Here is a 25,205-nt window from a genome sequence, read left to right as displayed (position 1 = left end):
CCAGGGCTAGGAGTGGCTTAATCATTCCACCCACAGTTCATTGGCCAGAACTTAGGTACCTGGCCATACCCAGCTTCAGGGGAGACAGAAATGTAATCTCTGTGTCTTCCCAGGAGGAGGGAAAAACCCGATGAGCCAGTCTCTGCCCCGCCCCCCCCATGACTTTCCTTGTGTGGTACCTGCTTTTTGATTCAAATGAGGGTCAGGAAAGGACCAGAGATGTGGAGAAACCTCCTTTGTGTTTTTCTAAGTGGTTCATCCCAGTGCTGGGCTTTAGTGTGGGTGATGTCTGCATTCTGATTGCTACCATATCTCTCACAATTACTGTTGCTGTTCTTACAGGGAAATAAATGCCTGGCTGGATGCTGTGTCTGAAGTTTTCCATTCCGAATCCAGTGTGTTTGGTCAGATAGAAAATCATCTACATAAATTGCCTGACATAGAGAGAAGACTCTGTAGCTTTTATCACAAAAAAGTAAGTGTGATAGAAATAAAATCGACTAAAACTGATAATGTTCCCCAGCATGAAGACACCACATGTTAAAGGAAAACATCTCAGAGCTGTATTGTTATTATATCTTGTAAAATGTTGCAGAGAGCATGAGAGAATCTTCAAAAATTTTAATTGCACAAATTACGGTTATTCTAATTTCTGCATTGTAAAAAGTAAAGTTTGCCCACTTCTGTTAACTACAGCAACACACAGAGGCCCTTCCATTATAATATAGGATATTCTCAGATTTCAGCCTCAAAGTGTGGACCATCATCAAACTAGGAAATTTACTTAGACTAGCTACTTTTATTTATTTTTAAAATATGTTTATATTGATTTCAGAGAGAGGGCAGGAGAGAGAGAGAGAGAGACATGAGTGATGAGAGTCACTGATTGCCTCCTGGGGATCAAGCTTGCAATCGGGGCATGTGCCCTGACCTGGAATCAAACGCGATCTCCTGGTTGATGGGTCGATGCTCAACCACTGAGCCACGCTGGCCGGGCAGATTAGCTACTTTTAAAAAGCGATACCTGATTATTTTGACCTCAAATAGCCTCTTATTTGACTTAAAAGAAAAACCTGCTTGTATAATATTTGTGGTGGTTTTAATATACAAACAAGTTTGGATATTGAAGGTAACTTAAAAGCATTATTTTGATTTTCATCATTTAAGTTTTACAGTTTAAATTATAAAAATGACAGGGCAGGTTTTTCACACTTAGGGAAGTAATTTACTTAAATTTGCCTAAATTGAAAAGAATTATCAATTATATTTGTGATTTTTTAAAATGAGTTGTTTTTATTTATTTTTATTTTTTAATCTTCCCTCAAGATTATTTTTTCCATTTCTCTCTTTTCAGAGAAAGTGGAAGGGAGAGAGAGAGAGAAACATCAATATGAGAGAAACGCATTGATTGGTTGCCTCCCGCTCGTGCCCTGACTGGGGCTGGGGGTGGAGCCTGCAGCCGAGGTACGTGCCCTTGGCCAGAAGTGAACCCGGGACCCTTCAGGCCACAGGCCGACCCTCTAACCACTGAGCAAACTGGCCAGGGCTATATTTATATTGTTGATAAACTTCTGTTACACTTATTACAGAAGTCATTCACCTACCTTAGACCCTTTGTTCCTTGTAAAAACTTCAAGAGATTGAGAAGATACCATGTTTTATCACCTCCTTACTGATGGGAAATTATGTATACTGCTCTCTATTTATAATACACAACAACTTGGAATTACCTGGCTAAAATGATGCTGCTGAGAGAGGAGTACTAACTTGCTAGCAAGTAGCGGAATTAATATTCAACCCAGGATCTTTGACTGGGTTTTCGGTGGCTACACTTTTGAACACTATCATATTGATAGTAGTAGTTTGACTGCCTTTACATTTTTTCCTGGTTGTCCCTATATCAGCAAATTATATTTTTTCCCCAAATGTAGGTCCTTGCCAATTTAATAATGTCATTTTAGAACAATCTTTATACACCCAAATTTTAGTTGCCACCAGTTTCTCATTAGTTTTACTTGTTGTGGGCCTTTTCTCCTACATAGTTTTACTAGAACCATAAGTAGTGCTTCTGAGGATACTTGCAGTGCCCAAGAGGACTTACGTCACTGTTCCGTATGCTCCAGCAAAATTTGAAAACAAAGACCAGGCCGGAATTGGGAATACTAATCTCTAGGGAAAAAATTGTGAGTTGGTCATGGAGTCAGTGGAATCTACTGTACCATTACTTGGTGCACTAGGTTGTTCTTTTTCTGGCAATAGCAGAAGCTGTGCCGATAGTTGAAACTTTTATGATTGACTTTTTGGGGGTTACAGAGAAGATGTCAAACCATTTTTTATTTTGTATTATTGGCCCAGTGCCTGACAGTCAGTGCATATTATATTGCCCTTCATCCAGCAACAGATCTCCAAGCACCTTGCCTTCACTACTTGAAAGGACTCACTGCCAGATGTCAGAGGTGTTTGTTTTTCTCAAGAGAAGATAGGAGCAAGGCTGGAAAAATTATCAATTGCAAATCAAAAGAGCTAGTCAGAGTCTCCATGGCATCACGATGGCAGCGTCATCCATGCAGCTGTGATTTCTATTTGCCTTGTTGCCTCTCTTTAACCTTGACTTTGATGTTTGCATTTCATAAAGTTTGCGTATCTATAAAATTTAAAAATTCTGGTTAAAGGTCAGAACCTAATTCTTTTTTTAAATTCACATATAATTGACATATAACATGTTAGTTTCAGGTGTACAACATAATGATTTAATAAGTAACATTGTGAAACAATTACCAGGAGAAATCTAGTTAACATCCATCACCACGCGTACTAAGTTTTTTTCTTATGTGAGAACTTAAAACAATTTTTTTTATTAAAGTATAGTCAGCATACAATGGTATGTTAGTGTCAGCTGTGTAACACAGTGATTTGACATTTATATACCTTACGATGTGATCACCACGCTGTCTAGTAACCGTCTGTCCCCACGCGTAGGTGGTGCAGTATTGCCAACTCTGTTCCTGTGCTGTGCTCTGCGTCTCCATGGCTTACTTATTTTACAACTGGCAGTCTGTACCTCTTATTCCCCTCCCCTTTTCCACCCATTTCCCCACCTTTCTCTCCTCTGGCAACATTATTTGTTCTCTTTTTCTGAGTCTGTTTTTATTTTGTTTTGTTTGTTTGCTTTGGATTCCACATATAAGTGAAATCATATGGTATTTGCTTTTCTCTGTCTGACTTACTCATTTAGCGTAACACCCTGTAGGTCCGCCCATGCTGTTGTAAATGGCAAGATTTCTTTCTTTTACAGTGCTCAGTAATATTCCTTTGTGCCATCTTCTTTATCCATTCACCTATCTCTGGACACCTAGGTGGCTTCCACGTCTTGGCTGTCGTAAATAGTGCCGCAGTAAACATAGGGGTGCATATATCCACTAGAGTTTTCATTTTCTTCAGATAAATACCCAGAAGTGGAATTGCAGGGTCATACGGTAGTTCTATTTTTAATCTTTTGAGGAATCTTTATACTCTTTTCTGTAGTACCTCACCAATTGCAGTCCTACCAACAATACTTGAAGCTCCCCTTTTATGATGAGAACTTTTAAGATCTACTCTCTTAGCAACTTTTGAATATACAATACAGCATTATTAACTATTGTCACCATGCTGGACATTACATCTCCATGACTTATTTATTTTATAACTGGAAGTTTACCTTTTGATCACTCCCCTTCATTTCACTCTCTCCTGCCACTGGCAACCACTGATCTGTCCTCTGTATCCATAAGTTTGTGTGTTTTTTTCATTTGTTTTTTAGGTTTTTTTAGATTTCACATGTAAGTGAGATCATACAGTATAGAATCTGATTCATTTTAAAAGTATCCAATATGTTGAGAAAGAATGACTTTTATTTTAGTGTTTCAAAATACACTTTACTAAAGAACTTATGACTCATTCAGAAGCTGTTCCTTGTTGCTGTTTAAATGTTTACTGTTTTAATGTTTAATGTGCCTAAAGACTGGTTTGAAAAGTGAAGATTTGAAATGATATGGTAACAAACCAAATCATTAAGAAGTCTAAATGCTTTAAGCCAAATTTTTATAGATAGTTAGCTGGCTCTTGAAACGTCGCTGGCTTTTGGAACCCACCATCCAACACATGTCTGTTCTTTATCATTAGATTACTCTAAAAATCTTTCACTGTATGCACCAAATGGTGAGTGGTATCCTGGGCACAGACTGTGCCAATGATGTGAAATTCATAAAATGGTAAGGAACACTGGCTGTGTGGAAGTGGTGAGCCTAGGCCATCTGGCTGTGGGGAAAGTGCCATGGAGTAGGCATAAACAGGCATTTTTATGATGATGATAATAGAACATCCCAAGTGAGCTAACCCTGAAAGAAAATAAACACTTCTTTTCATAAAACTGAAAATTCAAATCTTAGAAAATAATGATACTCACAAGAAGCAATTAACTTTACTCAAGAACTTTGTAAGAAAGTGACACAGCTGCTAGGGTTGGCGAAGACACTTAAAGGACAGTAGCACTTGGTAAGTGGTGGAAGGACAGCGATTCCAGAATTCTTTGTAGGCTAGGGTAGTTTCTTAGCCAGACTGTGTAACCCTAATGTCAGATTTCAGAGTGGAGCTCTGGCTGGGGCGCTTCCCGGCCTGTGGTGCTCGGCGTGTGCACCTGCGGGTCTGTGCTAAAGCTCTTCTGCAGGGACTTTGCTGCTGGAAATGGGGCTGAGCCCAGGAGCAGCTGCTTCGCCCTCACCCTCAGCTTTCTTGCAGATCCATTGAAAGAAACTTGAAAACAACCTTCCCTGGGCACTTAGGACTTAATTGGAAAGCACTTCTGGTTTTCAGTCTGCTTCTGTTGCTGACTTCAACTTTATATCATATCTGAGCATGAAAAATCAACCCCTTTCTTGCTTCTCAAATTGCAATAATATCATGTAGATTATTACTTAAAAATTATATTGAAAACGTTTATTTTTAGTTTTTCATTTTTGTAAGAAAGTATCACTATTGACCAAAAAGCTTTTAGGTCCCACATTTATGCAAGCATCCAGCTTCCTGTTTGTACCTTTCCCAGCATACAGTGGCCTGTCTGGGGAAGAGGTGGTTTATGATACATTTTTAACTAAGCTTTTGTTCAGTTGGGCCTGACTTCTTATTTTTCTGCGTAATTTACACCATTTGTTGTAGTTTAATAATTACCTTTTAAAATATGTGCTTAGCAATAATTCATTTTATATATACTACTTATTATGTATACTTACCATTAACTTAACCCTAAATTGCTTTTACTTCAAGATATTTATTTTCATCAGATATTTTATTCATTTTATTTTCTTGAGCCTCCTGACCTGATCCGCCAGGGCCGGTTGCCCTTTATACTTCCTTAGATTCCCTATGTTTCCCCTGAATTCACTCCTCTCTTTCCACTATGTAATGTCTTCCCCTTGGCTTCTTCTTTTGTTGGAATATATTCCCTAGAAGCATTCTGAGAAGGGGTATTGGAAGGAAATGTTTTGAAACATTATGTCTGGAAATGACTTATTTTTTCTACTTTCACATTTTTTGGTAGTTTGGGTATAAAATTCTAGGCTACAAATGATTTTTCTTTGGAGGCAAAAACATACAGTGGGGTAAAGATAATGTATTCAATCAATGGTGTTGGGAAAATTGGACAGATATGTGCAAAAAAATTAAACTAGGCCACCTTCTTATACCATACACAAGAATAAACTCAAAATGGATTAAAAACCTAAATGTTAGATTCAAAACCATAAAAATCCTAGAAGAAAACATAGGCAGTAAAATCTTGGACATTTCTCATAGCAATATTTTTTTCTGATATATTTCTTTGGGCAAGGGAAACTAAAGAAAAAATAAAAATGGGACTACATCAAACTAAAAAGTTTTTGCACAGCAAAAGAAACCATCAACAAAGTGAAAAGACAACCCACTGAATGGGAGAACATATTTTCCAATGATACATCTAGTGAGGGCTTAATATCAAAAATTTATAAAGAACTTATAAAACTCAACACCAAAAAACCCCAAACATTCCAATTAAAAATAGACAAAGGACCTGGATAGAGACCTCTCCAAAGAGGACATATAGATGGCCAGTGGACAAATGAAAAGATGCTTGATGTCACTGATCATCAGAGAAATGCAAATTAAAACCACAATGAAATATCATTTCACACCTGTCAGAGTGGCTGCCATCAATAAATCAATGAACAAGTGTTGTTGAGGTTGTGGGGAAAAGGGAACCCTCATGCACTTTTGGTGGGAGTACAGACTGGTGCAGCCACTGTGAAAAGCAGTATGGAATTACCTCAAAAAGTTAAAAATAGAACTGCCACATGACCCAGCAATTCCACTTCTGGGAATATATCCAAAGAAATCCAAAACACTAATTCTAAAGAATGCATGCCCTTCTATGTTCCTTGCAGTGCTATTTACAAGAGCCAAGATTTGGAAGCAGCCCGTGTCCATCAGTAGCTGAGTGGATAAAAAAGCTGTGGGACATTTACACCATGGAATACTACTCAGCCTTAAAAAAGAAGGAAATCTTACCCTTTGTGATGGACCTGGAGAGCATTATGCTAAGTGAAATAAACTTGTCAGGAAAAAGACAAGTACCATATGATTTCACTCGTGTGGAATCTAATGAACAAAATAAATGAACAGACAAAACAGAAACAGACGCATCAATAGAGAACAGACTGACAGCTGTCAGAGGGGAGGGGGTTTGGGGAATAGGTGATAAAGGTGAAGAGATTAAGCAAAACAAAAAATAAAACTCATAGACACAGACAACAGCATGGTGATTACCAGAAGGAAGGGGGTGGGAGAAGAGGGTATAGATGGTGATGGAAGGAGACTTGACTTGGGGTGGTGAACACACAATACAACGTACAGATGATGTGTTATAGAATCGTACACCTGAATCCTTTATGACTTTATTAACCACTGTCGCCCTAATAAGTTCAATATAAAAAAGTAAGATAAATAAATAAGCAATTTTCCTTTGAATTTTCTTACTCCATTGTCTTCTAGTTTCTACTATTATTGTTGCATAGTATGAAGTCATTCTGATTCTCGATTCTTTGTGTGACTTTTTTTCTCTCCTTACTTTTTTCTACCCCTCTGGAAATTGGAAGATTTTCTCTTTGTTCCCCATGTTCTGAAATTTCATGATTTGCCATGATTTAGTTTTTCAGTCTGGCAACTTAAATTCTGAAGTTCTGGGAAACTTTCCTGAATTAATTTTTTGATGATTTCTTTCCTTCTGGATTCTATTATTGGAATTGATTTGATCTCTGGAACTGAATATCTAACTTTCTTCGGTACTTTTCATCTCTTTATACGTCTGCTTTACCTTCTTGGGCATCTCATTAGCTTTATCTTGTACCTGTTCTGTTGAATTTTTCAATTCTACTATCATAGTTTAATTTTTAAGAATGTTTTCTTTTCTTGTTGTTCTCTTAATGTTTCTTTTTTTCTTCCAGAGCATCCCATTTTTGTTTCATGCTTGAAATATTCTGTTTCACTGAGATGATGATGATTACTGTTTAGAAGTTTTCTTCTATCTGTATAGGCTCTATTCCTGTCAGGTTTTTTGATTGACTGATTGATTGATTGATTGATTGATTGATTATTTTGGTCTTTGCATTTTATATTAGGATTTTTATCTGATGTCTGATCCTTTTTTAGGAGTGGAAGACAAAAATGCCCTAGGGAGGTCTCTGTGGTTGAATGTGACTTGCGAAATATAAGGTGAACTGTAGAGTGCACTAGCTGGCCCAGTTATTAGGGGAACTCCTGCTATAGTATCTTCAAAATTTTCCTCTTGGGTTTGAGAGATTCCCCAGAGACCCTCTCGGCCTCCTGACTGACTCACAATACTCTGGGAGCTAGATGCGGACAACTGGGAATCTCAGTGTTCAGTTTGCAACCATTCTTTTAATCCCTGGCTACTGGCGGTACCCTCATCCTTCATGGTGCCTGAAGCTGGTTCCGGATAGCCTGTTTTACCTTCTCCAGAAACGAAAACTAGTCCTTTCTTGGGTGGGAGAGGGTGGTTGCCCAGGGGCAGGGAGAGGACTAGGAGATTGAGGGGTTTAATTGCTTCTTAAATCACTTAGAACCAATCTGTGCCTACCCCCCCCCCCATTTCACTTCCAAAGGGAATTTGTTCCACCAGTTCCTGAGTATTTTAGGATTCTTGGTATAACTCAAGTTGGGTCCTAGTTTTCCTCAGGGCCAGCTTAAGATTAAAATATTTTGAGTCTTTCAAGTCATTTACTACTTCTATTTACTTTAGAATATCTAAGATGTTGTGGCACTTGATCTTAGGGAAAAGGCCGAGAAACGATATAAGGTGTTGCTGTTACTGTCCTTTCTTCTAGTTATTCCTGTGGTGTCCTGCCTTTTGAAGCAGTCTTTGACTGTGCTTTCAAGTTATAGTGAAATTAGATGCACATGTTTAGCCCATTCTGTTTTTCAGAAGCTCTAATGTAAAAATTATTCATAATCATTAAAAGATTACAACAGTGTTGTAAAAGATTACAACAGGTATGAAATACAGTGAAAAGTCCCCCTCTACCATCCCCGCATCCCCACTACCCAGAGTAAATTACATGTGTGCCTTTCCAGAAAATTTTATTTATACTTTTATTTCTATAGAATAATGCATATAATTTAAAGAATCACAAATGGAATTTTACTGTGCAAATATATATGGTATATGTATACTATGTATATTTAATATATATTGAAATTATGGAGTGCCATATCAATTTGTATATCAGTGCATACACACATCTGAATCTTTGAAACTGTTTCATACAGTGTATGAGTTTTTTCTTAATCTCAGTTGCTGGATATCGGTTTCTTATTTATCTTTTTAATGTTATTACAAACAACTTACTATAAATATTCAGATACACATTTTCATTACTTGCTAGAGTATATTTTTAGTTAAATTATTAAAAGTATAATTGCTTAGTCAAAGGATATGTGTACTTTTTTATTATGATGATATGCCAAATTGTCCTTCAAAAAGGTATTTCTATACCAACAGTATATAAAAGTGGTCTTTTTTGCACCCTATGTGACTTGGTTATTATGAAGCTTTAACATCTTTGACATTCTAATAAGTGAAAAATGGCTTTCCTGTATTTTTAACTTGCTTGTCCTAATTATATGTGAGGTCAATCATGTGCTTATTGGACAGTCTTTTTATGAGCTGCAAATTCAGTTCATTTAAGCCATTATTCTCTAGATTATTCATCTTTTCCATGTAAGATTTGTGAGAGCTCATTATATTTGGGGGAATTTTGTGCTTTATCTCTCATATGTCTTACAGATATTTCCCCAGAGTTGTTCTTTATATTTTTGACATTGTTTATTTTTGCTATGTGGTCAGTGTATTTGAAAATGAAAAAATATTGAGCAACTATTGACTTTACTGTCCCTATATCAAATTATTTTCCTTATAGCTTTAAAATATTATTTTATAAAGTGTTCAAATTGTTCATTTGACATTTAGAAGGTATCAACAATATTTTATTTCAATTAACTCATAAAATAAATTAAAAAAATTTTAATTATGATTTTAGCTTTAAGTAGCTCACTAATTAAATTTTATTTTCATGTATTATATGCTATTTAGGTAAAAATATATTTCTATTTTCAGTGTTTTACCAAAGAGTTCTTCTTGATTGTCAAAACCCTTCATCACCTCAAGTCAGAATTTCAAGCATTAATCCCCTCTGTTAACTCCTATGTTCGGTTAGACCTGCTCTGGACATTCATTTAGAAATTGCTGAGCTCCTCAGTCCAGTGGAGCGTTACCTAAAGGTCCTTAATGAACAAGCTGCCAAGTAAGTAGCAGGCTCAGTTCTTCCTTTCCAGTAGTGGAAGTTTAATTTGCTTGTCCCAATGCATTTGCCATTTGATGTGTGGATGTGTAAGCGTCACTAAAAGTAATGGAAGAAGTTGCATGTGAAATTAGAATTGTGATTGGATCCTAAAGTTTCTGTATTACAGCTAGAAGTAACACTTTGCTGTCTAAAATTTAGGCAGTTCATCATCTAGGACAGATGTAGTGACTTGCTCAGGCATCAGATGATGAAACTATAAAATCCAGACACAGCAAGTAGTAGCAGTTTATTCATCCAAAAGTGGGGGTCAGAGGGCATCTTATACTCATTTGCTAGAAATCCAGGGATGGTCTGCCTTATATTTAGAAACTACAGCAGCAGAGTTGTCCTTTCATAAGCAGGCCTTTTACAATTCATCGCACAAAGAACTCTGTATAAAAGAAAGGGGATTTGACAGTATTTACGTTTGTGTTTATTTTCTGAATAGGCAAACAATGAATATTTAATTTTATCTCTTGGTTTTACCATTGGGATCATGAGCTTGCAAAAGAAAAATGATGTTAGGGTAAATTTGTCTGTCTTCAAAGAAATTAAGAAACTTACCTATAAATATTTAATGGCAGTTTTCTAGACTTCCAACCCTTTGGGTTTTTGTCATGCTGTGAAAAATAAGTGATAACTGGTATAAGTTATATGCTTCAATGTATATATTTGCATTTTTTATTTTTTAGAGTTGGGGCTAAAACAGAATTATTCAAAGACCTTCCTGATTTCCCTTTAATAAAAAAGAGGAAGGATGAAGTTCAGGGCGTTTCAAGGTCCAAATGCAAGCACAAGAAATAGAAAAATACTGAAAAATCCTCCCGCACAATGTGTGACAGTCTCAGGACAGGAGGTAATGCCAGAAATACCAGGCCTGTGTGGCTCAGTTGGTTGGGCGTCTTCCCTGCACCAGAAGGATGCTGGTTGGGTTCCCGGTCAGGGCCCAGGCCCAGGTTTGGGGCTCGATCCCCAGTAGGGAGCGTGCAGGAGGCAGCCAATGGATGTATCGCTCTCAAATTCAAGTTTCCCTCTCCTCCCTTCCTCTCTCTCTAAAAACCAGTTTATAAACTATTCTTTTTTTTTTTAATCCTCACAGGATATTTTTCCCACTGCTCTTCAGAGAGAGTGGAAGGGAGGGAGAGAGAGAAGATTGATGTGAGAGAGACACATCGATGGGTTGCTTCCCGCATAAACCCCAACCAGGGCTGGGGATTGAACCTGCAATGGAGTTACATGCCCTTGGCTGGAACTGAACCCAGGACTTCAGTCTATAGGCTGATGCTCTAACCACTGCCAGGACTAAATGAAGGGCCTCTCTGCCCATTCTTAGAATGCTAGTAAAAGGCAACAGTGAATTTCTTCTCCCATAACCAGTGTAGAAGAAGAAAAGGCTGCTAGTTGATGGCAGTTCTGAGGAGAAACACAGGCTGAAAACCTGGGACTGCTGGAGAAAAAAGAGCAAACGCGGGGTCAGCACCCGCGGAGGAGGTGGCCCAGGCTTACCCAGCGGAGGCCCCGTGGGCTCCTGACTGCACCGTCTGCCTTCGCGTTGGTTCTGCGCGGGGCTTGTCTGAGCTCAGGGCTGAGCTCCTTGGGGCAGACCCGTGATACTGCCAGAGGGGGAGTTAGGCCCCAGACTGTTTATAAGCTGCCCCAAGGGGCCGTGACCAGTGGTGGTTTGTAGTGTGTATTAGATACAGATTTGAATCCGGCGCTATCATGGCAGATTATTTCAAATTATGCACTTAAGTAACCCAGCCCGGCTGGCTGCCCAGGGACCTCATTGAGGCAGGTTGGGCTTCTTTTCAAAATTTCCACCGTCCCTTAGTCACGGCCATGGAGCTCTGTGTTACAGTCATTTTGATCTAGATGTGTCCTTCCTTCCCAAATGTTAGTGATCCAGTATGTTCCCAAATTTTTCGGTTTGCCTTTGGCATAGATAGCTCTTCCCAGGCTTATTTTATCAAAAGACCAATGTGTCTTCTCATAGAACATTTAAAAATAATACTTAAGCAGAATTTTTTGGCATAGTTTTAAAGAGATTTTACCTTTCCCATCCATGATATTTATTTTGTGTTTTTTCCCTTTACTTTTTGTAGCCAAAGTGACTTTGGGCTCTTCACTCTTAACTTTTTAACTGGGGGTGGCATTTTTGAAATTGTTAATTTCTCTCTATACAAGAGGACATCATTAGTTATAAAATTTTGGCTAAGAATTAAAATTCTTAAAATTAACTATGAATTACTATTGTAATTAATGTAAAAGCTATAGTGTATCTATCAATAGAAAAGTAAACTCAAGAGGCAAGCTGATACTTTTAATAATAAGCATCTTATAAGTACCTGAATTGTTATAAAACTGATCAGTGTCAAAAAAGTTCCTAAAACCATGTCAAAATTAATGGTGGCCACAGAGCTTCTGGGCTCCATCCTGTATAAAATAAGTTTATTTATTTGAATAAAACATTGACTTTCATTGCAATAATACAGGAATGTGAGCAGGAAGACAAGATGCTGCATAACAAATGCTAAAAATGAAAGGTGTGAGAGGAGAGCTTGATTTCACTTGCTTCTGGGCTGATTTCAGAAAAGCTGGCTTGTAGAGCACGGTTGTGTCTATAGAGATGGGGTTCATATTAAGTGAAAACTTAAAGCATGCATGGGGAAAAATATCTTCCTTAATAGTTGGGGAAGTAAGTGCTTTCTTCGTGAGGATATTTTTAGAGGACTTAGGTTCTTTGGATAAAAACTATTATAGTAAAATCCTTTTGTGTTTAGAATCGGGGAGGGGCCATATCTCAAACTTGTGTAACACCTAATAACTGAACATCTAAAAATTTTATGTACTTAGAAATTCAGTGTTGTTATTAATAGAATTTTTAAGGTAAGTGGGTACTAATAAATGAAATAGGTCATTAATGAAAAAAATCACTATTCTGGGTATGCACAAAACAAGGCTTTGACATTAAAGTGTCCAATTATCACCTTTGTTACAAACTTATTCCTCAATACAGATTGTACTTTATCCCAAGTATTGGGACCCCGATTAATAATATTTGATTGTATGGACACATATAAACTCTCCCAAGAACAATACTGGATTTGTTTTGACTCTTTAGAATAATATTTACTATTTATAATTAATATTTAGCATAATTTTGAGGAAGCTTTAAACTATAATGGTTAATAATTTAAATATCTGATTTTGATTTCTATTTTAGTTTATGATTGAAGTAAAGAACTCTGCTGCATCTTGTATACCAACTAACTGGATTAAGGTTGGAAGGTAGCTTTAAAAATATTCATTTTTAAATTAACATGAATTATAATGACATTTGTATATCTGTGTGCTACTGACTGATAATAACCACATCCTTGTCATAAAAAGCAATTCTTACCCTTCATTTTTTTGTAATGGAACTTCAACCAAAAATTATTTTTCATTGTTTTTTATCATTAATTTTAAAGCAATTTTTCCAAAGGGTATTTTATTTGTAAACATTTGTTTTCTTGTTTTGTAAATTACTGTTTTATTTTTATACCTCAGAGTACACTTGAAACACACGAGAGAAAAAGGTTGAGGAACCTACAATTATAAGATTAATTCGGTTGCTTGAACTTCTTGATGAATGCTATACCTGACATTTCTTTTACGAAGCTGAAATTTCATTTTCTACTTCACTGAGCTCTGCATTTCTTTATTCTCAATGCTTCCCATGGTGCATAGTTGTAATAGTTCATTACATTTTTTCTGTGAGTTATATCATGAACTGATGAAAATAAATTGATCAAAATTAGAGAACTACATTGTGACTCTGCCTTCTTCCTTGGTTAGGCATTAATCCCCAAGAGGGGACTCACTTAAAGAGGTGCAGTGCATCCTCCTGTGAGTAGTATCCTTTGTGGAATATTTATTGCTACTGTTATTCATTTGCTTGCATGAATTTGAGATGAAAATGTTACATTTGCCTTAGATAATAAAAGAGTGACTATAGCTGGTGATGGTACAAAATAACTCTGTTGAGAATGGAAGAAAGTATTGACCATTTGTGAGTGGTAATTAATTTGTTATTTTAATTAATAAAAGCTATTATCCATTGCCACTATCAAAGGATGCTGAAGATACCATCATGAACCGGTTTCTTTAGCTCCAAATACCATCCTTTTTGTTTTCTATGTTACCAGAAGCTGTAATTGAGATTTGAGTGTTGTCGATTTTTGGGGATATTGTTTTCTTTTTGCAGGCATTTTTTCCTTGACTTACTTTTGTCCTGTACTACAGCTAATGAAAGGAAATATGCTTTATGAAGAGGAATTACTGAAAATCATGTTAGTCTATGTTAAACAATAACTGAAATGTCTCACTAAGTGAGTTTGGTCAAAACAGAAAACTATGATAAGTATGTTTGCATAGGAATCTGGTTGACATCATTTAAAAGCAACAGGCAAGGCATAAATCAGTGCCAGCGTCTTTTGAACATTCAGTGATATAAACTGAATGAATAAATAAGATGGTCTGGGGAAGGTTCATTATAATTTTTTATCTGTTGTTTGGCCATCAGTTGGAGTCCTGACAGGGATACGTTAGCATATCATTAGTTAGATCTGAACGTGATAGGTTTACGCCTAATCCAGCAACTTGCCACATTCAAGGTAACTGGGACAGTGTATTACCGGAGCGGGGAGCAATCAAAGATCAGGGTACACTCTGCCATCACCTTCTGATCACTCAGCCCTGACCTTTTCTTCTTGAAGGTCTCTTCATAGTAATAACATCAACAGCAGTAACAACCGCCACGACCACCACAGAACAAGTCCTGACGTTGGGTACTAATGACAGAGGTACTGTTAGCCACTCTGTGTGAGCCTCTCAACAGTGCCTGGGAGGGAGATGCTATTGTTATGCCCATTTTATAGATGGGGAAAGTAATGTTTAGCGGTCAGCTGTATTTGCCCAAAGTCATGTAGCTAGCAGTTAGTCACAGAGTTGGGGCCTTGGTCCAGCCTCTCTGACCGGGGACCCAGGGCCCCCCCAGTGTGCGCTGCAGCTTCCTGAGGAGGGAGCCGAGATTGTGCACAAGCCCAGAGCAGGAGCCCAGGCTGTTTCTTTCCACCCAGGGTCACCGTGACTCTACCGTGGGGTCATGAAAAACTCCTCTTTGCCTCCTGATTTAATGTGTTGCTATTCCCTGTAATGCTTTATATATTTTTCTTTTTTTCACAGAAATGCTTTAATGATACAGAAAAATATAAAGAATAGTATGGCCTTCACCAATGTATCCACCTCCCAGCTTTGTCAGGACTTATTTTGCCATATTTACTTCTGATTTTTCAAAGCAAGCATTATCATTTAATATAATTTAAAGAAAGAGCTTTCTACTTATGAAATGAAAATTCTAAACTTTGACGTTGTCGTATGGATATAATTTGAAATGCATTTTAAAAGCTTCTTGAACAAAGTGCTATGAACTCCAAGTACTTTATTTACAACAAAGATCTTTAGAATCAATAGAGTTCAGGGCCATAATTAAAGAATGCTCTCTATTTACAGCTATTTACTTTCAAGGCTCATCAGAGAATAATAAATATCTACTTTAGTTTTGTGAAGAGATGGCACTACCGATTTCTTAGTAACCTTGATTTCCTGTTTATGTTTCCCCCTTTTCTAGCACAAAAGCTGTGAGCCGCTTCCCCTCTCCTTTTATTGTAGAAAATTATAGACATCTGAATCAGCTCCAGGAGCAGCTAGTCCTTGACTGCAATGCTGAATAGCTTGATTTTCTGAGTGAGTTTACAATAAAAACATAATCTGACTTTTTGCTATGAGAAATAGACCGGAAAATCTTTCCATCAAAAAGAAAAGTAGGGATTACTGCTTGTGACCTGCCATAAAATAGTTGAGTATGTGTGTTCTCTGATTTTATTTTTAATCCATTGAAATGTAAGCTTATTTTGCGAGAGGCCAAATATACTTTATTATTACTGTATTAACTTTTTGTTGCTAAGGATATTTACTAGAGTCATGTTTTTGAAATCCCACCTTGGACTTGGTTTACTTTTCTTATGTAAAGCCTTAACATTTTTCAGAGTTAGACCAGTAAGGGCTAGTTGTTTAGTTTTCTCCCCAACTTTTTATTTTGAAAAAATTTAAATTTATGGGAAAGCTGAAATGAATACCTGTGTACCCTTCACCTAGATTTATCAAGTGTTAGCATTTTGCCATATTTGTTTTATATCTCTCTCATGCACTTTCCCCCGTAAAACATTTGAAAGTAAGTTTTAGACATCATAACATTTTGTCCCTAAATACTTAAGCATATATTTTCTAAAAATAAGGACATTCTGCTGTATAATCTTAACATCATTATCATGCCTAAGAAAAAATAATATTAAGAATATATTGAATTACCTCCCTCAGATTTTTAAATGAAAGATCTAATCAACTTTTATACTTTGCATTTTGTTACTATGTCTCTTCAGTCAATTTCAGTCTCGAGTAGTTAGTTCCCCACCTTTTGGTTTTCGATAATATCGGAATTTTTTTGAAAAGTGCTTGCCCTTGTCTTAAAGCATGTCTCATGTTCTGGATTTATGAATAGTCCTGTGTTCACACTGCCAAGTGTAAGTGAGCGGTGTGCTGGTGATGGGCAGCAGCCGGGCTCTGGGAGAGCAGCGGTGTCTGCGATCCCCGTGGCGTGGGGACTTGCATGGGGACTCACGGGGACGCGTGTTCAGCTGCTGTGCGACAGGGCTTGGGGAGGGACGTGCGCAGCTGATCGTGTGAGTCCGTAGGCGCCGGCTCTGAAGCACCTTCATGTGTACCAGCTCGTCACTCCTCACAGGAGTCCTGTGAGCTGAGTATTATTATCACCCCCAATTTATAAACAAATAAAATGAGGTGTAGAAATCAGAAGTGGCTCGTGGGTTAAGGATCGGAGCCCAGGCCCAAGCCGGGGTGTCTGCTGGTAGCATCTGCACCCCTTGCTCTCAGGCTATCAAGCCTCCCCAAGATGAATCCACAGGCATCTCTCTCAACAAAAACCTCTCTGTTAGTCTTTCTCTTTAAAATCTGGAATAGTAAATATTCAGTGAGTTCCTTCAGGGAGCTTTATATAAAGTAACCAATCTGACAAGTGGGGGGAAAAAGGAATGAAAAGGGTATTATTATGTGACAGTTTTTAAAAGGTTGGTATCTCCTTTTGCCCAGAGGTGTCTCCAAGTATAGGGTCAGAAAGAGATTCTGATTTACTTAGCCTGAGTCTTTTGAGGTTATCCTGACTCAGGGTCTTCAATCCAGGGATAAAAATTTGGTTTATTCTGTTCCTTTCTCAACTTACTTCCAGTTTCCCATCTGAAGGGTTTTCAGGGCCCCGAGTCCCTTCATTCTCCTGGCTTTCCCTTCGTAGCATCGCTGAGAACAGGAACACTGGGCCAAGATGCCTTCTTCCCAGCCTCAGGGCCGCTTTCTCGGCTCCGGGGTTCGCCGGGGCGCCTCGTACCCCGTCTCGTCGTGGTCGAGGTGATTTCGGAGCCCACGCGGCTCTCGCCTTGGCCTCTCTCCTTCCCTTTCCCTGTTCCCAGATTCCTGTTTGTCCATTTTCCTTTCCAAGTGTCTTTGACTTGCTCCTTCTGGTCTCTTCTGTCGCCCACCGTGACCTCCTGCCTTTCTCACTGTGTCAGCCCCTGGCCTGCGCCCTTCTGCCAGGCCGACCCGGGAGAGCTCTGCTTTCATTGTGCCACCGTCTGACACGCCCGAGCACTGCCCAGGGCGAGCCAGCATTACATGGGACATGGCAGGAGGTCGTGCCACTCATGGTACATTGTTAAGTGGAGAGACGGGTGCAAAACAGTATCGAAGTATGATACAGTTAGTTCTCTGTGTCAATCCACATGCATGCACAGCGTATAAATCACAGTATTTTAAAAAATCAAATAGACATGCTTATTATGTTAATATGATTACTGTTCATTTGTTTATATTCTTTGGATAAATGTCTATTCCTATACACACACATATACATCCATAGTGTCAAATATTAACTTATTATTTCTGAAAGGAAAGGCTTCTGGAGATTTTAATTTACTTGCAAATACATGATCTCAGAAGCTTATCTAATATACAAATATTACTTCCAAAATAAGAAAAACATACTAAAGTTTTTATCTGAAAAAGAACACTGGCTGAAATTTAGTTGAGAGCATTTGCGGCTAGAGCTCCCCCTTGAGAACAGCACTGATTGTTATGTGCGCTGCTGAGTGCCAGCTGCTGTGAACATGATGTCATTTAAAATTATAAACCGCAGTGAACCTGACGTCAGAGCACTGAATGAATACCAGCTATTACAAGTGTATCTGTGTCTTACTGAGATATGCACTGTTGTGCATTAGTCATATTACTTTTGACCAAAATAGTGCAAGAAATCAAGTCTGGAGGAAATTCTGTCAGTGGAACCCTCTCTCAAAAAATGTCTCTTCTTCTGTGCTCTAGAAGATGTTCTGTGGATATTGAATAATCTCAACTGCAAAGTCTTTAAAAATTGAATTATAGCCCTATCTGGTTTGGCTCAGTGGTTAGAGCATCAGTCCTTGGACTGAAGGGTCCCGGGTCCGATTCTGGCCAAGGGCATGTACTTTGGTTGCAGGCTCGATTCCCGGCCGGGTTGGGGTGTGGAAGGCAACCAATCGATGGGTCTCACATTGATCTCTCTCTCTCCCTCTCTCTCTCCCTCTCTCCCCCCCTCCCTCTCCCCCTCTCTCTCTCTCCCTTTCTCTCCCCCTCTCCACTCTGAAAAGCAATGGAAAAATATCCTCTGGTGGGGGTTAAAAAATTTTGAATTATAGTATCTTTTACACAGTGGCTTAAATAAAAAATAGAATACATTCCACTTTTATTAACTTCAGGTGTCACTGAGCAACAGCTTTCGAACCCAATGGCCTTACCCTGCCCCCGCGGATCCAGCCGTCTCTCTGAGCAGAGGTTAAGCTATAGTGCTTTGGCCTCCTCAAGTCGGCTGGAGGTGTAACGATAGAGTTTCATGCTGTTGTGACATAAACCCGGTCTACCAGATGGTTATCCGAGTTGTTCAGTTTTCAGCTTGTCATTTTTCTAAGTATGAATAGTGATTTTGAAATCTGGCAGAGTAAAGAAAGTGGGTAAAGACCATGAAGTCAAATGAGGCTTCATCAGAGTTACGAAGGTGATGTTTGAGGTTTATGAGTATTTTCTATTTTATTCCTGTCTTCATATAATTGACATGAGAAAAATGTTGTTGTCCCTATCAAAATAACCACCTTATCAATCTCCCTGCCTTTTCATTATTTTTTTAACTGAAATGGTCTCCACTGAGAACTATGTCACTCATTTCATTTCTGGAAATTCGGGAATAATATCAGGTACAGTTACCCTCACCCTGAGGCTGCTGTGTTGTAGCAGATTCTGGTTGTCACCGTAGGGTTGTGGTGACAAGATGTTACGAGGATGGGGTGAGAGGAAGAAAAAATGGACTGTGTTTTAGGGCCGAAGGTCCTTTGACACCTGTATCCAGAGAGGCAAGCGCAGAAAACATCACTTGAGGCTGCTGTCTCGCAAAAGCAAGACGAGTGCCAGGATAGGAAGGCCAGGCGGGCAGGAATGAGAACGGACAGAATGGGCACAGTCCAAGGGGCAAAGGAGCTGTTAGACTGGGAACTGCCACCAGACCAGGAAGGATGGGGCATAACCCCTGGGCAGCCACTCCAGGAGTGCTGTGTCCGTGCCGTGCGTGGCATCTTCAAAGCCAAGAAGCGTTTTGAGGTGGTAACTGAGCGCCGCCTGTCTGGTGCCAGGGGCCAGTCTCCTTTGTGTTGGGATTTTGCACCAACTCTTAACACTGTTAGTGGGATTGATGTTGTTTGTTTTGATGAATTTTAATTTAGTGAGTAATGGGTATGTTATATTCATTATGTTCTGTGTACTCAGAAAAGTATAGACTATATTATAAATACACGTTTTAATTCACAGATAGTTAACACAAAAATGAAGGTGGATACTTAAAATGTTTTAGTACCTGAAAAAGCCATTTACATAGAATACTTTAGTCTGATGTTACAAGAAAAATCAGAAATTACAGATTCTAAAAAATCAATGTAGTGATAGTATACGAATAACTGGTCACGTAGTAGCTTAATCTGGTAGCCTTTTCAAGCTAGGAAGCACTCTAAAAACCTTTGTTTTTATGAAGCAAATAGGCTAAATATCAAAGTCTCTGAAACCCACAATACACTAGAGAAATCTATTTCAAGAGAAGTTCTGTGGTGATTGCTTGTCTCTTTTCGGGGGATTCTTCTTTAAAAGGATGTAGGGATACCCGTGCTACGAGATGACAGGGTAGCTTAAGCCAGAGAGAGAGAACACACCTGGATACATTCCTGTATTTTTTCTGAGTAAGTCTTTCAATAAAGGGTCCTTTAAGCTTCTAGACTCTCAGTTATTAATCATGAGCCAAAGGTTTGAGGCAATGACCGTTACCTTTCAAAAACAAATCTGAAAGTAAATTTCTATATCTACTATTAATAAGATAACTGCAGATCACTGAAAAAAGTCTTTTTCTTCTTACTTGCCTTCAAGATTTTGACAAGGTTATGGACTAGATAGGGCTATAATTATAGGTAATTAAGATGGACATGAACTCCGCCATGAAGAAGCTTCCGATTCAGCGTAAGAGAAAGACATAGAAACTGTTATTCCTAGCTTGGATGATCTTGTGAAAGAGAAGCCCAAAGGGACACTGACCCATCTGGGTAGTGCATGATGCTATTGAAGCTAAATGAAAATGTTCACTGTATTTGTGTTCATTATATCTAAGTCGAAATGTCATGGTGAGGTGAAATGTGCAATATGGTATTAACAGTAGACATTTTTGTATAGAAGCTGTTTTAAATATATACAATTCTATCCAAATGAAACAAAAAGAAGCCTCAGTAACTAAATTATTATATTAAACAAGAAAGTAGTTCCATGTAATTTCCAACTCTCTCAACTGCTAGTTATGACTGGTTATTTTGCTTTAGCTTATCTTAGCTAGTGAAGTGCTTATCACACAGCTCTGTGAGTCTGAGAAATCACTTTTGCTCACCTTTTTGTTGCATCTGTAGGGATGTCATTGAACTTTGTCACTCCTTGTGTAAAGCAGTACGTCACCTGGCAACTGCTGCCTGCATTTCCTCCCTGGCCAAGGCTGCTCGCTAAGCAAGGAGGTTCCTGCAGGTAATGTATTTTTTACTCCTCCCTGTTTCAATGCTTTAGATCAGATGGCATTATTCAGTCAATTTTAGTGTTTTTATTATAAAATACTAAAATTACTCAAATACACCGCAGTCTTGGTAAAGTTGAATGTCGTACACATATAGCTTGATTTAAAATTAAATTCCTCTGTCGCTCGCTCTGTCACTAAATACAATGACAGCAGATGGTCACAGTTCTTCTAGAGGTGAATATTATATATTTCAATTTTTAAGTTTATGTGGGTGACGTTTTTACAAAGGTGCAGTCCTTTCCTTTGTTAGCTTTGACTTGAACACTTGGTATAATACGTTTAACTTTATCATTATAAAGTCTCATTTAAATATCTAAATCATCCTGGCTGGTGTGGCTCAGCGGTTGAGCATCAACCTAGGATCCAGGTGATTGGGGCTCGATCCCCAGCAGGGGGTGTGCAGGAGGCAGCCGATCAATGACTCTCTCATCATTGATGTTTCCATCTCTCTCCCTCTCCCTCCTCTCTCTGAAACCAATAAAGATATGTTAAAAATCAATAAATAAATATCTAAATCAGATATGGGTGACACTCAAGGTAGGAGGCAGATCACCCCCATTGCTCTCAGTTGCTCTTCCTCTGTCCAAAACCTTAAGCTGGAGCCAGCCTTCTCCCTCAGTTCTCTGTCCTCCAGGCCCGCTGGCCGTGTACTCTTAGGTCTTATACATCCACATAAAGGTAGAAGAAGTAAAGTTATGAGTTAGTAAGTGGGATAAACCTTAAAGTTGTAGAAATTCTTTACTGAGATGTAGTTTTAACAAAACCTTTATCTGAGGAGTGAAAATATATGTTTTAGTACATCACTGCAAAACTATATGATTAATTCCTAGACTCATCAGAAAATTAACAAACATTTCTAGGGTATCTACTATATGCAGGTTTGGTCCCAGGTTTTTCAGTTTGATGCTTCCCCTTGTTCTTATTGGCATCTTCCAGTGTATGTATGTATGTATATATATATATATATATATATATATATATAGATAGATAGATAGATAGATAGATATATCTATCTCAAGAGACCCCTTGATTTGCATAAGGAAATTGAATCTCTGTTTTAGGTGTGTCCTTCAGAGGGCAGGCTTTGGATCAGACAGGCGTAGCATTTTGAATACTAGCTTGGTTATTTAACAGCTGACCTTAAGCAAGTTACTTAACCTCCCTGATGCTAGTTTATGCATCGACAAAATAATAACCCGTCTCTCGAAAATGATGTACAGATTAAATGGGATAAAGATATATGAAGCTTCTAAGCAGGACCAAGCAAATGATATGCACTTAGTAAATAGTAACTGTTTTACTGAAAGATGTTTAATTATTCAAAAATCAGAAAGAATTAAGTATAGTAAAAATTCTTTTAGTATGGTCAAACTTTTTATCTTTAATAAAATTTTCTGAACTTAAAGGTTGTTAGTATCTTGCGTACCCATAATAATTTATTATTTTAAAAAAATCATTATTAGTTCTCTGTCAATTCTCAGTCTTTTGTCTCTAGGAACACAGTAGGCATAGTTATCTTAAAGTCTGTCTGATCATTCAGATATGTGGAATCCCTGTGAGTCTGTTTCTGTTGCCTTTTGTTTCTGCTCTGAATGCCTAATTGTTTTGATCATCTATGGACATTATATTTGCAAAATCATCTGTAGAAATAATTTGATGATGTCTTTCTTCTGAAAGAGCCACATTTGCTTCTATTAGGCATCTCAAGACACTTAAAATGATCTGGTATTACTTAATCCACATCTGGGTTTGAGATGATTCGGATCTCAGAGGCTGCACTTCTTACTTCAGATGCACTCTAATGCCTGGTGTGTAGCCCCTGAGAGTCTCAGTCCAGGGCAGAGATGTCCATGGTGCTCAGCCTCAGCTTTTCCCTCAGAAATCAGCAGGTTCCCCCTCCTTCCCCTCCAGGCCTCTGTCCTGCCCTACCCTGGCCTGGTAATTCTTTGCTGTCTTGTTAGTTATCAGGTGCCTTCCGGTAGCTGTTTTCTATACTTTACCCAATTTTTATTTGTTCTCAATGGGATTTTTCCAAAGCACCTATCCTATTAATAAGGCAATTTCAGGAAGTTTTTCACACGCTAAAAAGTACTTTCAAAATTGGATAATATATATTTAGAAAAATCCACCTAAAAAATTTAAATGAAAAATCATGCCATAGCCTTTAAGAAGTGTGATCAGTTTTTTTCTTTTAGCAGCCATAAAATTGAGTGTAAATAGCTATGGAATAGGATACTTTTATCTAAAATGCATATTAAACTAATACTTAAATATCTGAAGTTTATACTTTTTTTCATAGGCTTCCAGCTTGTTTAAAGGTTTTAGTGCATTGGAGCTATTGCTCAAACTGACTATTTGGCTTTGTTAATTGCAACCTTTTCTTTCTATTAAGACAGCTTATCCACTTTAGGCAAAAGTTCCTATTCTATGTCTCTCTATTCAACTTGAATTCTGGATATTATACTGTTTTTACTAATGTAGATTGTGTTCTGTTTCTCTGGGGCAGTTAAAAGAGAAAGAGGCAATTTAAAAAATATAAAATAAAATAAATAAGTTTATTCAAGTTCAATATTTCATTCTTTCCAGGCAGCATCCAGATTTCCTCAGTTCTTCAATGCCATGCAACTTCATCAGCATGATTTTCCTTCCTTTTTTGCTATAACTGCCCTTCCCTAGTGTATCCTCTCAGCTCTCTGAATTATCATTTGCTCTTTATCAGGAAGTGTTTTGTCATTGCATGATTTTGATAGCAGCAGAGTAAGTCACTGTAGACTTTAGAGCAGAACAAATCACTCAAAATTTTATTGTGAAGTGAAAACCTTCCTGGGAAATCATGTCAATGTCATGAATATTATATATTGATTTCACTTGGCAGAGCACCTGGGATTTTATTTTAAAACTGGTATCACAGATGGTTTCATTTTTTTTTTATAGTAAAGATAAAAATTGAGATAAGAATTATATTTTTAGATTTATACCGTAAAATTCAAAAACTGTTCTTTTCCTGTAATTACACGTCTCTGTCCAAAGTGTGGTTTTAAATTGTTTACTCAGAAGCTACTTTTGTCACTTTCTTTGAGAAATGTGAGTGTACATTCTTAGGGCTCTGTTAACCAAATATATTGAAGAAGATTAAATATTTAGGAAAGTAGTATTTCTTGGTGTTATGAGTAAGTTCAGAAATGTACTTTTATGTGAAAGTCCCATGTCAGAGAACTTGAGATCATTGATAGGGTGTTACGATGAAAATGACCAACAAATGGCCACGAAATCGATGAAAAGATGTTCAACCTTAGAAGTCAGTGAGGGCAAATGAAAACAATGAAATAGCACAATTCACCACCACATTATGAAGTATTAGAATTGATAATACTGACTTTAGGTGAAGATATGAAAAAAAGTTAACTTTCATATCCTGGTGAGAAGGCAAATTGATACAGCTACTCCTATCTACTAAAAAAAAAAATGCATACCCTATGACTTAGAATTTCCACTTCAGCAATTTCCTTTTGCTTAGAGAAACACTTGGACATGGGCATATGGACACATGTATGAAGTAGTTCATTGCAGCATTGCTTGTAACAGTGAAAAATCTGAACAGTCTAAATATTCAACAGAGAACAGCTTACTCATCTATGCAGCAGCTTCCAAAGAATGCTGAAGATCTGATAAATAGATGAAGCTGTAGATTAAAAAAAATTAAAGTTTACAAGACAAGAGTAGCAAAGCAAAAAAAAAGTTTTTGTATCAAAAAAAGTGCCAAAGGACACCAAAGACCCTAGAAAGATGAAAAATTTAAGGCATTCTCTCCCTAGTCCAACACATAATTTATATTAATGTAATAATTAAGTCTAGAAATGATTTTCTTTATTATGCTTATAACTGAAAATTATTTAAGTAGCAATAATCTGAGCTTTACTTTTTATTAATGAAAATATCTTAGAGAATAATAGAAATATAAAAATAAAAAGGTCCAGTGA

At 37.7% G+C, this 25,205-nt stretch overlaps 1 protein-coding gene across 1 annotated transcript in view; it reads left to right on the top strand.

Moving 5' to 3' along the window:
• The window catches only part of MSH3 (mutS homolog 3), a gene marked incomplete at both ends in the record, with an annotated part of 71,899 nt that overhangs the window by 33,396 nt on the left and 13,298 nt on the right, over positions 1-25,205 (top strand). Inside the window, 10 exon segments of the mRNA XM_081132599.1 lie at positions 343-475; positions 9,704-9,818; positions 9,821-9,890; positions 10,622-10,729; positions 10,731-10,785; positions 13,153-13,217; positions 15,601-15,700; positions 15,704-15,720; positions 21,065-21,149; positions 21,151-21,176. Coding sequence (XP_080988725.1) covers positions 343-475; positions 9,704-9,818; positions 9,821-9,890; positions 10,622-10,729; positions 10,731-10,785; positions 13,153-13,217; positions 15,601-15,700; positions 15,704-15,720; positions 21,065-21,149; positions 21,151-21,176 — 774 coding nt within the window.

This window comes from Miniopterus schreibersii, assembly GCF_964146895.1.
Source record: "Miniopterus schreibersii genome assembly, chromosome: 3".
In the NCBI taxonomy this organism is placed as follows: domain Eukaryota; kingdom Metazoa; phylum Chordata; class Mammalia; order Chiroptera; family Miniopteridae; genus Miniopterus; species Miniopterus schreibersii.
Note: the sequence above shows the minus strand (reverse complement) of the source record. Positions and strands in the feature narration are given on the sequence as shown.